The sequence below is a fragment of the Oncorhynchus keta genome, chromosome 18, assembly GCF_023373465.1.
Source record: "Oncorhynchus keta strain PuntledgeMale-10-30-2019 chromosome 18, Oket_V2, whole genome shotgun sequence".
Taxonomy (NCBI): Eukaryota; Metazoa; Chordata; class Actinopteri; order Salmoniformes; family Salmonidae; genus Oncorhynchus; species Oncorhynchus keta.
In genome coordinates this window covers 34,468,157-34,484,933 of record NC_068438.1, presented here as the reverse complement: position 1 = coordinate 34,484,933, position 16,777 = coordinate 34,468,157, and the positions used below count along the sequence as shown (strand labels likewise).

The 16,777-nt window shown below is 42.7% G+C and overlaps 1 protein-coding gene across 1 annotated transcript in view; it reads right to left on the bottom strand.

Moving 5' to 3' along the window:
* LOC118397592 (melatonin receptor type 1B-B-like) overlaps positions 1-15,528 on the bottom strand; it is a 62,893-nt gene extending 47,365 nt beyond the window's left edge. Inside the window, exon 1 of the mRNA XM_035792521.2 lies at positions 12,742-15,528. Coding sequence (XP_035648414.1) covers positions 12,742-12,922 — 181 coding nt within the window. The 5' untranslated portion in view covers positions 12,923-15,528. The remainder of the gene's footprint in view (positions 1-12,741) is intronic.
* Between the last annotated feature and the right edge of the window lie 1,249 nt (positions 15,529-16,777).

The following is a 16,777-nucleotide window of genomic DNA, read 5'->3' as shown; positions in this document are numbered from 1 at the left end:
ACGCACGCACGCACGCACACACACACACACACACACACACACACACACACACACACCTCCCCTGTGGCTGAACCTCACAGGTTACATTCTCATGCGATGACCACTGTCGCGCTGCAATGGCCAGTTTCCTAATGGGTAAGCCTGGGTAGTATGGAGAGTTTGCAACAGACATAACCCCTCTTTCAGTAATGAGAAAATCCACCAAACAAATTATTTTCACACAAAGCAAGCTCTTAACTACAATAAATGGAATCTCTGGCATAAAAAGAGTTGAGCATTTTGAGCCTCTGTTCAACTTGTTGACTAAGCATCCGCTCCACCCACGGAAAGGAGAAGGAGAGCCATCCAGTCCAGTCATCCCCTTCAAAACAGCCAGTGAGTCAGTTGGTCAAGCTCCCCAGCAGCCGGCACACATCCCAACTTAGCTCAGCTCCGGGTGCTAACACAGAGACTGCTGGGTTCTTACTTGGGCCTCATTGGGCCCCAGCCGCATTCACCTCTATCAGCCCAAATACGTGGAGGTGAGAGAGGAGGGTGGATGAGGGGGTGGATGAGAGGGTGGATGAGGGAGTGGATGAAGGGTTGGAGGGATGAGGGGCTATGTGTTGGGTTACGCTTCACATCGTCTGAAACCAGACTCAGCCCTCCATATTTATCATGAAATGAAAATGAGGCTGACATTTCAAAGTCACCTTGCACCCCTCACAGGCTTAGTTTGTGGCCCTTGGCACGCAAGTATAGTGTGTGTGTCCCTTGGCACGCAAGTATAGTGTGTGTGTGTCCCTTGGCACGCAAGTATAGTGTGTGTGTCCCTTGGCACGTGAGTATAGTGTGCATGTAAGCTGTTTGCTGACAGCACGGAAAACGGAGGGGAGTGCTAGTAGAGGCGACAGAGCGTTGATGCCACACACCCATGGCTTGTTCCGTGTGTGTGTAGCTCTTAGCATGATGGCCACCGACAATACCCTCTCTGAATTCCCTTCCTCCCTCATCAGTTGTATTAGAAGTCACAAGACAACTTCCCCAACCCCTCGAGAGCCCCTCTTCAACGGCCTCATAGAATGACAGTGTGAATGGCAGTATGATAGAAGGTGACCTCCAAGGGAAGCAGTTCCAAACACACACACAAACTCAGCTACCGTAGGAGGTAGAGGTGACAGTTGATATACCATCAGGTAGGGATAGCTGGTGCTAGGCCCGACAGCAAATCACAACAAATAACAATACTTGTTTTGATATGATTCAAAAACGGCCAAAGGCAAATCTTTTAAAGGCTTTTATGGCCAAATTCTCAGACCTCAACCTACCTAAATATTAAAAAAGAACATCCTGTCACGACTTCCGCCAAGGTCGGTCTCTCTCCTTGTTCGGGCGGCGTTCAGTAGTCGACGTCACCGGTCTTCTAGCCTTTGCCTCTCCACCTTTCATTTTCCATTTGTTTTGTCTTGTTTTCCTGCACACCTGGTTCACATTCCCTCATCAGACGAAATGTATATTAACCTCTGTTTCCCCCATGTCTGTGTGTGGAATTGTTCTTTGTGTAGGATGTTACGCTACAGGCTGGCTTGTGCTAGGTTTGTTTCAAACCTAGGTTTGTTTGTTTTGTTTAATTCGGTTCATGTTACCGTCGTTGTGCTTTGTGCTGCCTCAACGGTACCTTTGGGACAGGGTGTATATTAAAATTCTCCTTTTATCACCCATCTCTGCTCTCCTGCGCCTGACTTCCTGGGAACCAGTCATTCAACACGTTACACATCCTTCTCATTCAATCTATGATTAACATTTAAGATTCATTCTGACTAACTTTCAGATGATGTCATAACGAATTATCCCATTACAGCCACTAATGCCATAACAGTCACTAGTCCCATTACAGTCACTAGTCCCATTACAGTCACTAGTCCCATTACAGAAAATAGTACAATTACAGCCACAAGTCACATTACAACCACAAGTCCCATTACAGCACAAGTCCCATTACACCCACTAGTCCCATTGCAGTCACTAGTCCAATTACAACCACTAGTCCCATAACTGTCACTAATCCCATAACAGTCACTAGTCCAATTACAGTCAGTATTCCCATTACAGCCACTAGTCCCATTGCAGTCACTAGTCCCATAACTGTCACTAATCCCATCACATTCGCTTGTCCCATTACAATCACTGGTCCCATTACAGCCACTAGTCCCATCACAATCACTTGTCCCATTACAGCCACTAGTCCCATTACAGTTACTCTATAATATTCTATAATGCTCTCTAATACTCTCTTATTGTCTCATTTCCCTCTTTCACATAATTCTGGAATGGGAAGGATAGGGGGCGTGCAGTCGTCTTCATGGCCTTGTCACGCCTACCTTCTCTGACTCTCTGTAGTGAGCTCTGGAGAGGTTCCATTGGGTACACTTCATGAATATAATCATGTAAATGGGGTCTGGAGTGGAGCAGCCAGAAGTCTTAGTGGCCCCGGCGTCTCTCCCTGGTTTGGCGAGGAGGAGGAGGCTTTTGGCGGAGCAGAGCCGCACACGCCTGTGAAGTGACGGAGCCTGCACTCTTTCAGATAAGTAAATGTCATGGGAATCCTCCAAATCACGTTACATTAGTGAAGAGCGCAGCAGAGTAAGAGAGAGAGAAGAGAGTGAGAGAGCGGGAGAGAGAGAGAGAGAGAGAGAGAGAGAGAGAGAGAGAGAGAGAGAGAGAGAGAGAGAGAGAGAGAGACAGAGACAGAGACAGAGTGAGAGAGAGAGAGAGAGAGAGAGAGAGAGAGAGAGAGACAGAGACAGAGTGAGAGAGAGAGAGAGAAACAGAGAGAGAGAGAGAGAGAAACAGAGAGAGAGAGAGAAACAGAGAGAGAGAGAGAGAAACAGAGAGAGAGAGAGAGAAACAGAGAGAGAGAGAGAGAGAAACAGAGAGAGAGAGAGAGAGAGAGAGAGAGAGAGAGAGAGAGAGAGAGAGAGAGAGAGAGAGAGAGAGAGAGAGAGAGAGAGAGAGAGAGAGAGAGCTACACCAGCAATGGCTCTGTTTCTGTTTCTGTCTCATCACACTCTCACTCTCCATACACAAGAAGACACTTATATGATCAGTCAAAACACACGCACACAGTCTTGTATAACTAACCTTGCGGGGGGACACAATTCAAACCCATTCAAAATCCTATTTTCCCTAACTCCTAACCCTAACCTGAAAACCTAACCTTTGCTCCTAACCCTAAAACTAAACCTAGCTACTAACCCTAACCCTAAGCCCCCTAGAAATAGCATTTGATCTTGTGGGGACTTGTAGTTAAACACGTCCACACACACACACACACACACGTCCACACACACACACACACACGTCCACACACACACGTCCCACACACACACACACACACGTCCACACACACACACACACACACACACACACACACACACACACACACACACACACACACACACACACACACACACACACACACACACACACACACACACACACACACACACACACACACACACACACACACACACACACACACAGCAGGTAGAGCACAGCACAATGGAGAGCTACACTTAATAACATACAAGTCATACATCAGTGAGAGTGTAGCACTGAAAGGATCCATTATCAGAGAAGAGATCCTATAGAGACATACTGACACAATGTCAAACACACACACACAATATAGATAAAAAAATATCCCCACACACAACATACACATCCACTGGGGATTCATTAGGAGACACAGCGAGCTGAAAGCTGAAAGCTGAAAGCCTGCTTTGAGTGACTTCTTGGTGATACAGCACTTGAACCTGCTGTCTGAATCTTTCTGTCACTCTCTCCCGATGAAGCTATTTTTTTTCTCTCTCTCTGTCTACAGTTCTGTCTTTTTACCAAGACAAACTATTGTATTTCTCTGAATCGCACTCAGATATTCTCACACACACACACACACACACACACACACACACACACACACACACACACACACACACACACACACACACACACACACACACACACACACACACACACACACAATCCACTTATGAAAAAGTGGCCTATTTTCTGAACTCAAACCCGCAATAAAGATGACCAAGGAGAGAGTTTGTCGGTGGGTAATTTTGTGTAGGCATGTATGCTGCTGTACGTGACAGGGTGGTCATCGTTACTCTACAACCATGAAAAATACTCAAAAGCTCTTTTAATGAGACCTGTAGTGCATTCAGAGAACCTGTGCCTAAGCATACTCAGGAAAAGAGTAGTAGTGCACTCAGAAACCAGTCAGAAAATAGTAGTAGTGCACTCAGAAACCAATCAGAAAATAGTAGTAGTGCACTCAGAAACCAATGAGAAAGGAGTAGTAGTGCACTCAGAAACCAATCAGAAAAGAGTAGTAGTGCACTCCGAAACCAATCAGAAAAGAGTAGTAGTGCACTCAGAAACCAGTCAGAAAATAGTAGTAGTGCACTCAGAAACCAATCAGAAAAGAGTAGTAGTGCACTCAGAAACCAATCAGAAAAGAGTAGTAGTGCACTCAGAAACCAGTCAGAAAATAGTAGTGGTGCACTCAGAAACCAGTCAGAAAATAGTAGTAGTGCACTCAGAAACCAGTCAGAAAATAGTAGTAGTGCACTCAGAAACCAATCAGAAAATAGTAGTAGTGCACTCAGAAACCAATGAGAAAGGAGTAGTAGTGCACTCAGAAACCAGTCAGAAAAGAGTAGTTGTGCACTCAGAAACCAGTCAGAAAATAGTAGTAGTGCACCCAGAAACCAATGAGAAAGGAGTAGTAGTGCACTCAGAAACCAATCAGAAAAGAGTAGTAGTGCACTCAGAAACCAGTCAGAAAATAGTAGTAGTGCACTCAGAAACCAATCAGAAAAGAGTAGTAGTGCACTCAGAAACCTATCAGAAAATAGTAGTGGTGCACTCAGACACCAATCAGAAAATATCAGTCTCTCTCTCTCTCTACTATTTTGTTTCTGGTGTCCTTTGACAGCTATTTGGTCTTGGCCATAGTGGAGTTTGGAGTGTGACTGTTTGAGGTTGTGGACAGGTGTCTTTTATAGTGATAACAAGTTCAAACAGGTGCCATTAATACAGGTAACGAGTGGAGGACAGAGGAGCCTCTTAAAGAAGAAGTTACAGGTCTGTGAGAGACAGAAATTTTGCTTGTTTGTAGGTGACCAAATACTTATTTTCCACCATAATTTGCAAATAAATTCATAAAAAATCCTACAATGTGATTTTCTGGATTATTTTTTCTCATTTTGTCTGTCATAGTGGAAGTGTACCTATGATGAAAATGACAGGCCTCTCTCATCTTTTTAAGTGGGAGAACTTGCACAATTGGTGGCTGACTAAATACTTTTTTTGCCCCACTGTATGTATATATATATATATATATCTCCCTCCCTCTATTTTCTCCAACCAACTGGCATAAAACTAACCTCCAGACAGTGATCTGAACACATTGGGCTCTGGGTTGGACTATGTTCATGTCATGAAGTTCTAAGGTCACACATAGAGGATAGGAGAGGATCCAGGGGGTCACATACAACAATCTAGCAGCAGAAGCACCATACAGAGACACTGTTAAGCAGCTAATCACTCCCACTGGACAGAAACATGTGGTGGAGGGAGGAAAGACACAGGGAGGCATGGAAGGGAGAGAGAGAGGGAGAGAACGAGGGGAGGTACAGAGAGGGAGGAAAGGAGAGGAACAGAGAGGGTGTGAGGTAGAGAGGGGGCAGTGGAACAGAGGGAGGGAGGTAGAGGAGGGGAGGGAGGTGTAATAGAGAGAGAATGTGATTATCGGTGCAGACTGATAATAAACTGAGGCATTATATCCGGAACCCAGATAATTACTTTTTAATGGAATCAATTCTATCTGAACTTTTACCAAACCAAAATAGTTTGAATATCTCTACCAATTAAATATTCAGACATCAGGTGGCAAAAGGTATTAATAGACAGATTTTAGGCAATATATCCGTAACCCTGATAAATACTTTTTAATGGAATCAATTCTAACTGAACTTTTTCCAAACCAAAATAGTTTGAATATCTCTACCAATTAAATATTCAGACATCAGGTGGCAAAAGGTATTAATAGACAGATTTTCTGGTCGATGGTTATCGTAAAAGAGGGGCAGAGTTAGATGGAGGGAGCTGTAAACGGTATTTAGGGGGAAGGTTTTACAGTGCATGGGTGGCTGGCAGTCTAAAAATAGGATGTTTATAAGTTTATGCCTACTACTCAGTTATCTTAGCCTCTAACCTTTAGTACCTGAGAACATCACACAGGGGAAGGCAATTATGAGCACATAGAACAGACGTTCAAAAAGTTTTGGAGGGGAAAAAAGAGAAGCTGCAGGGGTAGAGCGCTGCGCACACACACACACACACACACACACACACACACACACACACACACACACACACACACACACACACACACACACACACACACACACACACACACACACACACACACACACACACACACACACACAAGGGAGATAAAGAGAGAGGGAAATAAACAGAGGAGTGGGGGAAAGAGAGAGGAATGGGATAGATAATATGGAGAAAGAGCGGGGTTAAGCGAGAGAGAGAGAGAGAGAGAGAGACGAGAGAGAGTGACAGAGAGAGAGAATCTGGGGTGAGATAGAGTGCCATGTAGGCTTCAAAGGCAATGTCTGGCGACGTGCTGTCAATGGGCCCGGGCGCTGTGTCTGGGACGAGGTCTGGCTCTAGGAAGGTCTCCCCCCCTGGCACATTTAGGAAGAATACCTCTGTGCCTGCCCTTAATTGGCTCCTGCTCATTAAAACGTGGGGGATAGGAGAGCTCTGGGACCTGTTAACAAGCCAGGCATATTAATAAGAGGTTCAATTAGATATTCACCCTCATATCCCCATTCAGCCACACTGACTATGGGGGTCTCAGGTAGCAGTTAGAGCATTGGGTTAGTAACTGAAGGTTCGAGCATTGGGTCAGTAACTGAAGGGTCGGTCGCTGGTTCGAAATACCCGAGCAGACAAGGAGAAAAATATTTTGATGTGTCCTTGAGCAAGTCACTTAACCCTAATTTGCTCCAGGAGATCTGTACTACTATGGCTGACCCAGTAAAACAACACATTTCACTGCCCCTATTCTGTGTATGTGGGAATAAAACACGTACGCACACACACACACACACACACACACACACACACACACACACACACACACACACACACACACACACACACACACACACACACACACACACACACACACACACACACACACACACACACACACACACACACACACACACACAGGCGGCATGAGCTGCTCCCCCTAAAAAATAAACAGCCTCCACTACAGATATCAAACAACTTTCTGATCCAGAGTCATGGGATTACATACATCCGTGTGTGTGTGTGTGTGCGTGCGTGTGTGTGCAGTGATGCTGACAATTCTCTTGCTCTGTTGCACAACACAATACAATACAATGCACAATGAACTACCTCTTTACAGTTTAGCACAGCCATTACAATGAATTCTCTCTCCATTCCCAGACTAAAGCAATTTCTTTCTTATTACAACAATGACATAAAAACCTATACTACCAACAAGTACTCAAGACATTTTATCAATAGATGTTGTCTTTGGAATGCAATTTTTATACAACTAGGAGGCGGCTAGGACACAAGCACTTATTTTTTCTTTGTGCATTGGGGCTAGATGCGAACTGTCACATCTTGGCATCTTGACTGGCTGCACCCATGCGTTAGATCAGGGTAGAGGTGTCATGTCCATAGGGGGCGCAGAGGCACGTGCCCTCTCACAGTGGTCCTCTTGGAGCTCTTTCCATCACATAAGCTGACCAGGTGAATCCAGGTGAAAGCTATGGCCCCTTATTGATGTCACCTGTTAAATCCAATTCGAATCAATGTAGATGAAGGGGAAGAGACAGGTTAAAGGAATTTTAAGCCTTGACACAATTGAGACATGGATTGTGTATGTGTGCCATTCAGAGGGTGAATGGGCTAGACAAAAGATTGAAGTGCCTTTGAATGGGGTATGGTAGTAACTGCAATGCTGCTGGGTTTTTCACGCTCAACAGTTTCCTATGTATATCAAGAATGGTCCACCACCCAAAGGACATCCAGCCAACTGGACATACACTAACATGCCCAATGAATTGAGGCTGTTCTGAGGGCAAAATGGTGTGAAACGCAATATTAGGAAGGTGTTCCTAATGTTTTGTCCACTCAATGTATGCATATACAGTACGAGTCAAAAGTGTGGACACACCTACTAATTCAAGGGTTTTTCTTTATTTTTACTATTTTCTAAATTGTAGAATAATAGTGAAGACATCAAAACTTTGACATAACACATATGGAATCATATAGTAACCAAAAAAGTGTTAAACAAATGAAAATATATTTTATATTTGAGATTCTTCAAAGTAGCCACCCTTTGCCTTGATGACAGCTTTGCACACTCTTGGCATTCTCTCAACCAGCTTCATGAGGTAGTCACCTGGAATGCATTTCAATTAACAGGTGTCCCTTGTTAAAAGTTAATGGTGGAAAGGATTTCCTTCTTAATGCATTTGAGCCAATCAGTTGTGTTGTGACAAGGTAGGGTTTGTTTACAGAAGATAGTCCTATTTGGTAAAAGACCATATTATGGCAAGAACAGCCCAAATGTGACTCGGTTCAGGAAAGTAGGCGTATGTCGCGGGTCACTACTTCACAGGAGAGCCTTTTGAACGTAAACATTTTTTTTATCAAAATGTGTTTTTTTGCAGAGATGCCTTCTTGAACATGTGAACTTTCATGTGCCTTAATAGCAAACGTGTATGCCATCTGTAAATACAAATAACATTTTTAAATTATAAGCTTGGTTGCTTTAACCACAGAAAAAGCGAGCAACCTTCCCGCTAGCCATGATTGGCTGAGATAATGAGTGGGCTGGACATGCCGAGAGATGATTTCGGATTAGTCTGCCATATAGCACGCCTTTGTCTATTTGAGCTGGTCAGCATCTGTAGGTAATAGTGTTTAAAAATATATATATAGTGTTATATCGCGTAGTAGAACTGCATACGTGTTGCTCTCCACTTTCTGGAGGACTGAATTTTGAAATCAGTGGAATTAGAGTATAATAGCTAAGGGAATGGAGAAAACAACTGTCTCCGGATTACATCTTCAAACTAAGGGCAACCATCGCATCCGTGACAGGGAGAAGCATCCATCCATCCATGTTGTATACGGACGGGTAAGATAGTATAGCTAAAGGCTAGCTACATTTTCAGATATTAAACGTTTCTAATTTCAACAGAAAGTTGATTTCATTTCAAGTTAAAGTGCACTGTTAGCTAGGTAGCTAATGTTAGCTGGCTGGCTCACTAGCTAAAGTTACGTGTATGATCTTATTATTTGTATCTCAAAGCCATTTGCTTTGCTAATTATAGCCTAATGTTATCTAGCTAACATTGAACTTGATTGGTTACCTACCTGCAGATTCATGCAGGGTAGTAACATTACGGGTTGGGATTATGGTACATTGTTTAGCTAGCTAGCTACATATCTTAACAAAAGACATAACAAAAGACAAAATGCAAGTATCAATTTCAATAGAATGTCACTGCAACAACGGTTGATAGACGTAGCTGGTAAATTTACTCTGGCTATCCACTCTGATTTCAGAGCACCGTAAGATAGTCTAGCTTGTTACATTTTCAGATATTACACGTTTCTAATTTTGACAATGTCATTTTCATTTCAAGTTAAACTATAGTGTTAGCTAGCTAGCTAACATTAGCTCGCTGGCTCGCTAGCTAACGTTACATGTATGATCTGGTTATTCATATCTCAGAACCATTTGCTTTGCTAGTTATAGCCTAATGTTAGCTAGCTAACATTGACCCTGGTTGGGTCTCTGCATGTGTGGTTCCCACAGTGAAGCATGGAGGAGGTGTGATGTGTGGGGGTGCTTTGCTGGTGACACTGTCTGTGATTTATTTAGAATTAAAGGCACACTTAACCAGCATGGCTACCACAGCATTCTGCAGCGATACACCATCCCATCTGGTTTGCGCTTAGTTGAACTATCATTTGTTTTCAATAGGACAATGACCCAACACACCTCCAGGCTGTGTAAGGACTATTTGATCAAGAAGGGTAGTGATGGAGTGCTGCATCAGATGATCTGACCTCCACAATCACCCAACTCAACACAATTCAAAGATGGCTTTGGATGAGTTGGACCACAGAGTGAAGGAAAAGCAGCCAACAGGTGCTCAGCTGACGAGGGAACTTCTTCAAGACTGTTGGAAAATAATTCCAGGTGAAGATGATTGAGGGAATGCCAAGAGTGTGCAAAGCTGTCATCAAGGAAAAGAGTGGCTACTTTGAAGAATCTCAAGTCTAAAATATATTTTGATTTGTTTAACTACATGATTCCATGTGTTATTTCATAGTTTTGATGTCTTCGCTATTATTCAACAATGTAGAAAATAGTAAAAATAAAGAAAAACCCTTGAATGAGGGGATGTGTCCAACCTTTTGACTCATACTGTATATATATATATATATATATTTTTGATATATTATTATTTGTTGATTCTTTGTAATACTCCTAGCCACTTCAATTTTATGAAGTTGTTCTGAATAAGACTCACATGCCTTTCAATTGTTTACCCAGATTTTAGAAAATATGTGGAGAAGCATATTTAGGGAGTGTTAGTAAATATACTCTGGAGTGCCAGAGGGCGCTCAGAGTGTGCTCTGGGCGTTCGTAAATTCAGAACATATGCAGAAAAATACATAGAATTAAGCCTAACAATTATGCTCGAGATTCCTGGAATAAACTGCCCCTCAGACTTTTAGGGTGCATAACACCCCTAGATGATGCCTGAATAAAAGCAAGTGAACCGAGCACGATAAATCACGACTGTGACTGCTGTCAAAGTGCTACAGAGATTTGAGAGCTAAGTATATTAGAACAAGACTGGAATTGACCGAAAGTATTGCAATTAATCCCCGGCCCCTGCATTACATCCCCAAACCATCACAACTGAATTGTTTTTCTGTTTTCAAACATATATTACAATATTAATCAGTAACCTAGATGACAACTACCTAGCCCGGTCAGAAAACGCGAAACAAAATAAATCTATTATAAGTCACCCGAATGGGCACATAATGTTACAGCAACTGTAACACAGCTGACATGTGTTGGTATAATTGGTGCTCGTGCGCCTTTTTTCCGCGCTGGTGGATACCCCTGGCGGGAATCCATCGGTTTTATACGGTGTTACTTTTGCATTTTCACTATGGACACGACAGGCCTATTGTAACGGAAGATTTCCTTCTCTTCGTCTGAAGAGGTGTAGCAAGGATCGGACCAATACGCAGCGTGGTAAGTGTCCATGACGATTTTAATAAGAAAAGCCTGAACACTATGAAATACAAAAAACGTGACTATAAACGAACCGAACCAGTCCCGTGTGGCACTGACACAGGAAACAAACACCCACAAACCAACAGTGAAACACAGGCTACCTAAATATGGTTCTCAATCAGGGACAACGATAAACAGCTGCCTCTGATTGAGAACCATATCAGGCCAAACACAGAAATAGAAAAACATAGAAACACAAACATAGACTGCCCACCCCAACTCACGCCCTGACCATACTAAATAAAGACAAAACAAAGGAAATAAAGGTCAGAACGTGACACCTATGAAAACAGTTCTAGTTTAGAAATGTTGTCGAAATCCAATTTGAAAAAAAAAAAAAGTGTAGGCCTCTGTTTATACACAAACAAAAAAACATGTATATTTGCTTGCTTATGTATTATTTAATAACAATACTATTAAATAACAATTAAGGTCAATATTGATAGAACAAAGGATTAAGGCAACAATAAAGCAAGCTAAAATAATCCCATGAGATTTAAATATGTTATGCTAATCATAATCTATGTATACTTTATGTGCACATTGTTTGGTAGGAATTGAGCGCCACAATAAGATCTGGGACTCCCTGTAGCTCTTCACAAGTGACTCCCGAATGACTCTCAAAGCATTGCCATAGGTTAAAACACCTTACAGACAATAAGACAACATTTTCCCATAACAATCATCAATATTCGATACAATCATAGTTTTTCTCTGTGCATAAAGTAAACTAAATGCATATGATGTTCACACCATCCGCATAGGAGGAATACGTTCAGTATGTTCAGCAGTCTCATTCATATGGGGTCTTGAATGTAGGTTTATTGATGTGAACGAGACCATTCAGTGATTCAGATTAGGCACAAGACCGAACTCCTATTTTCAGAATCTCTCCTTGTCATTGCATTTATGATATATATATATATTTTATTGGCCAATAAATCAATGTTATGTCAAATAATATAATAATAATAATAATATATGCCATTTAGCAGACGCTTTTATCCAAAGCGACTTACAGTCATGTGTGCATACATTCTACGTATGGGTGGTCCCGGGAATCGAACCCACTACCCTGGCGTTACAAGCGCCATGCTGTACCAACTGTGCTACAGAAGGACAATTTCAACAATATTAAGGTAGGCTATAACCAGGGCTGCCATCTTTCTCCGTCTCTCACACACACACACACACACACACACACACACACACACACACACACACACACACACACACACACACACACACACACACACACACACACACACACAAACAAACAATAATTATCCACTTACCCGCATTCCTAAGTTTCCGGTTCCTAAGCACTGAAATGATAACCAGCAAGTTGCCCAGGACATCCACCACCGTGGTGAAGATCAGCACGCTGGCCAGCACAGTGATAGCCCATGCGGGACGCGCCCCCGGCCGCGCTTCCAGTTCTGTGCGGTTCCTGGAGAACGAAACATTCTCTGGCATTTCGAAAACCTTAGGGCTGCCAATTTATGTCCTCCCAGTCCGAGACATTCAAACCCTGCTGTCCTTCTGACAAAACACTGACATGTTGTTGCAAAAGTAGACTTGTAGCCTATTTGATAGCTTAATATGTTCAACGTCGCGTTGGGTTTTGACACTGTGATGCACAGTTTCTCAACTTGCTCCGAGTGAGCGCGCCTTCATTGAGTTGTTTATAACTGCGCCCGCTCTGGCTAGCTGACCCTAATATCCCCTATCGATCAAATACTTGAGAAGACTCGTGGGTGCTCCGTGCCCTCATTCCTGGCAGCTTATTTGCATATCCAGTCCAGCTGTTATCCATGTGTGAACGCGCCTATCGCTTTCTCTCAACCCTCCTCTCTCCTGTTCCGGTCGGACCGAACCTTGCCCGCTGTGCTGTGAGCTGCCGTGTGTCTTGCCTCTGGCAAAGTCTGGCTGGGATCTGAATTATTTGTTTTAAAATTGTCTCGGAATTGCGAATCCACAGCGCAATCAGACTAGCGAGCGAGAGCCAGACGGTTGGTTTGTATTCAGAAAGAGGATATATCGGGGGAGCGGATTCATTAACTCGTGCTTCGAACCCGAGCTCAGTGAAGCGTGCGTTTGTTTCATGATTATTGTTTCGCTCAGTGCGGTGACAATATTTTGTTCATTCATTTGAAGATGTCTGTCTGCCTGCGGTGCGCCGTCTGGAAACAATGTTGTATGACATCGAAATGACGATTATTCCACAACAGATTCTGGCTGTGACCGACCTTTTCACAACAGAAAGTGACCACGGAGCGCGAATTGGATATGAGGGACTGGAATGTCAGACCCACTGGACAAAAACTGGTTGAATCAATATTGTTTTAATGTCATTTCAATTAAAACATGTAATGCGATGACGACGAATCAACGTGGAAAACTGACTGGATTGGCAAGAAGTAATCTATGAAAGGGAATTTCGTCTTTTCACGCAACTTTTAACCAACATCCAATGACATTGTGAATTTGGTTGATTTCACCTTGAATTCACATTAGTTGACAACTCAACCAAATATGAATCATAACTAGATGTTGAAATGATGTCTGTGTAGAGGGGTGGGGGTATTGTGCACCTCCTCTCTGGGCTTCTGGGGAGCACCATCTCCTATGAGTTCCCTCAACCAGTTCCAGTGTGCTATATTCTCCCCCAACAACTATATATGATTTATATATATACAGTTGAAATCGGAAGTTTACATACACCTTAGCCAAATACATTTAAACTAAGTTTTTCATTTTTTTTTACATTTAATCCTAGTAAAAATGTCCTGTCTTAGGTCAGTTAAGATCACTTTATTTTAAGAATGTGAAATGTCAGAATAAAAAGATAATTTATTTCAGCTTATATTTCTTTCATCACATTCCCAGTGGGTCCGAAGTTTACATACACTCAATTAGTATTTTGTAGCATTGCCTTTAAATTGTTTAACATGGGTCAAATGTTTTGGGTACCCTTCCACAACCTCCTACAAGAAGTTGGGTAAATTTTGGCCCATTCCTCCTGACAGAGCTGGTGTAACTGAATGAGGTTTGTAGGCCTCCTTGCTCACACACGCTTTTTCAGTTCTGTCCACAAATTTTAAATAGGATTGAGGTCAGGGCTTTGTTATGGTCACTCCAATACCTTGACTTTTTAAATTGATTTTTTTACCTTTATTTAACCAGGAAGGGCTCCTTGAGATTAAAATATTTTTTTCAAGAGCACCCTGGCCAAGATAGCAGCACCAAGACAACATGAAAAACTACAAGTAGTCTAGTAAAAACCATTGAATTCACAAGAGTATAAAACTGCAAATTAAAAACATTGACAGGTCAGGGTATCAGCCTCAAAATCTTTCATCAGTGATTTAAAAACACATATTGGGACAAGTTCTTCCAGTATTTTGTAAGGTGTTCCAAGACGATGGCGCAGAGTACATCAAATCAAATCACATTTATTTATAAAGCCCTTCGTACATCAGCTGATATCTCAAAGTGCTGTACAGAAACCCAGCCTAAAACCCCAAACAGCAAACAATGCAGGAGTAGAAGCACGGTGGCTAGGAAAAACTCCCTAGAAAGGCCAAAACCTAGGAAGAAACCTAGAGAGGAACCAGGCTATATGGGGTGGCCAGAGCAGTGTCTTCTTCCTTGCTGAGTGGCCTTTCAGGTTATGTCGATATAGGACTCGTTTTACTGTGGATATAGATACTTTTCTACCTGTTTCCTGAGCATCTTTGCAAGGTCCTTTGCTGTTGTTTTGGGATTGATTTGCACTTTTTGCACCAAAGTACGTTCATCTCTAGGAGACAGAATGCGTCTCCTTCCTGTGCGGTATGATGGCTGCGTGGTCCCATGGTGTTTATACTTGCGTACTATTGTTTGTACAGTTGAACGTGGTACCTTCAGGCGTTTGAAAATTTCTCCCAAGGATGAACCAGACTTGTGGAGGTCTAAATTTTTTATTCTGGGGTCTTGGCTGATTTCTTTTGATTTTCCCATGATGTCAAGCAAAGAGGCACTGAGTTTGAAGGTAGGCCTTGAAATACATCCACAGGTACACCTCCAATTGATTCAAATGATGTCAATTAGCCTATCATAAGCTTCTAAAGCTATGACATAATTTTCTGGAATTTTCCAAGCTTTTTAAAGGCACAGTCAACTTAGTCTATGTAAACTTCTGATCCTGATTGGAAAGCCAATTTTAGCAAGGAAGATACGGCGTCATTGTGCACCGATGACACGGGCGGTGTTCACTTGATTGAATGTATCTTTGTCAAATGACAACCTATCATTTTGAAACCAAGCTAGCTAGATAGCCAATGAGCTGTGTTTTATGAGAGTAGGTGGAAACTATTTGTCCATCACACAATCTTTCTGCTGACCTCGCGCGCTAAGAGTCTTGTTCTGTTTGGACATTTATGCAAGAATATGTCGAAGTGCGTTATGCATACAGTGGCTTGCGAAAGTATTCACCCCCCTTGGCATTTTTCCTATGTTGTTGCCTTCCTGTCCGGCTGGAAGGTGGACCTCCGTCCCAAAGTCTCAAATCATTTGAAGACTGAAACATGTTTCCCCCAAGAACTTCCCCGTATTTTGCGCCATCCGTCATTTCTTAAATTCTGACCAATTCCCCAGTCTCTGCAGATGAAAAACATCCCCACAGCATGATGCTGCCACCACCATGCTTCACTATGGGGTTGCTGTTCTCAAAGTAATGAGAGGTGTTGGGTTTGCACCAGACAGTGTTTTCCTTGATGCTAAAAAGCTCAAATTCTGTCCCATCTGACCAGAGTACCTTCCTCCATATGTTTGGGGAGTCTCCCACATGCCTCTTGGCGAACACTTAACTTGTTTGATTATTTTTTTCTTCAAGCAATGGCTTTTTTTCTGGCCACTCTTCCGTAAAGCCCAGCTCGGTGGAGTGTACGGTTTAAAGTGGTCCTATGGGCAGATATTCCAATCTCTGCTGTGGAGCTTTGCAGCTCCTTCAGGGTTAACTTTGGTCGCTTTGTTGCCTCTCTGATTAATGCCCGCATTGCCTGGTCTGTGAGTATTGGTGGGCAGCCCTCTCTTGGCAGGTTTGTTGTGGTGCCATATTCTTTCAATTTTTTAATAATGGATTTAACGGTAATCTGTGGGATGTTCAAAGTTTCTGATATTTTTTCATAATCCAACCCTGATCTGTACTTCCCCACAATTTTGTCCCTGACCTGTTTGGAGAGCTCCTTGGTCTTCATGGTGCCGCTTGCTTGGTGGTGCCCCTTGCTTAGTGGTGTTGCAGACTCTGGGGCCATTCAGAACACGTGTATAGAAAATGAGATTATGTGA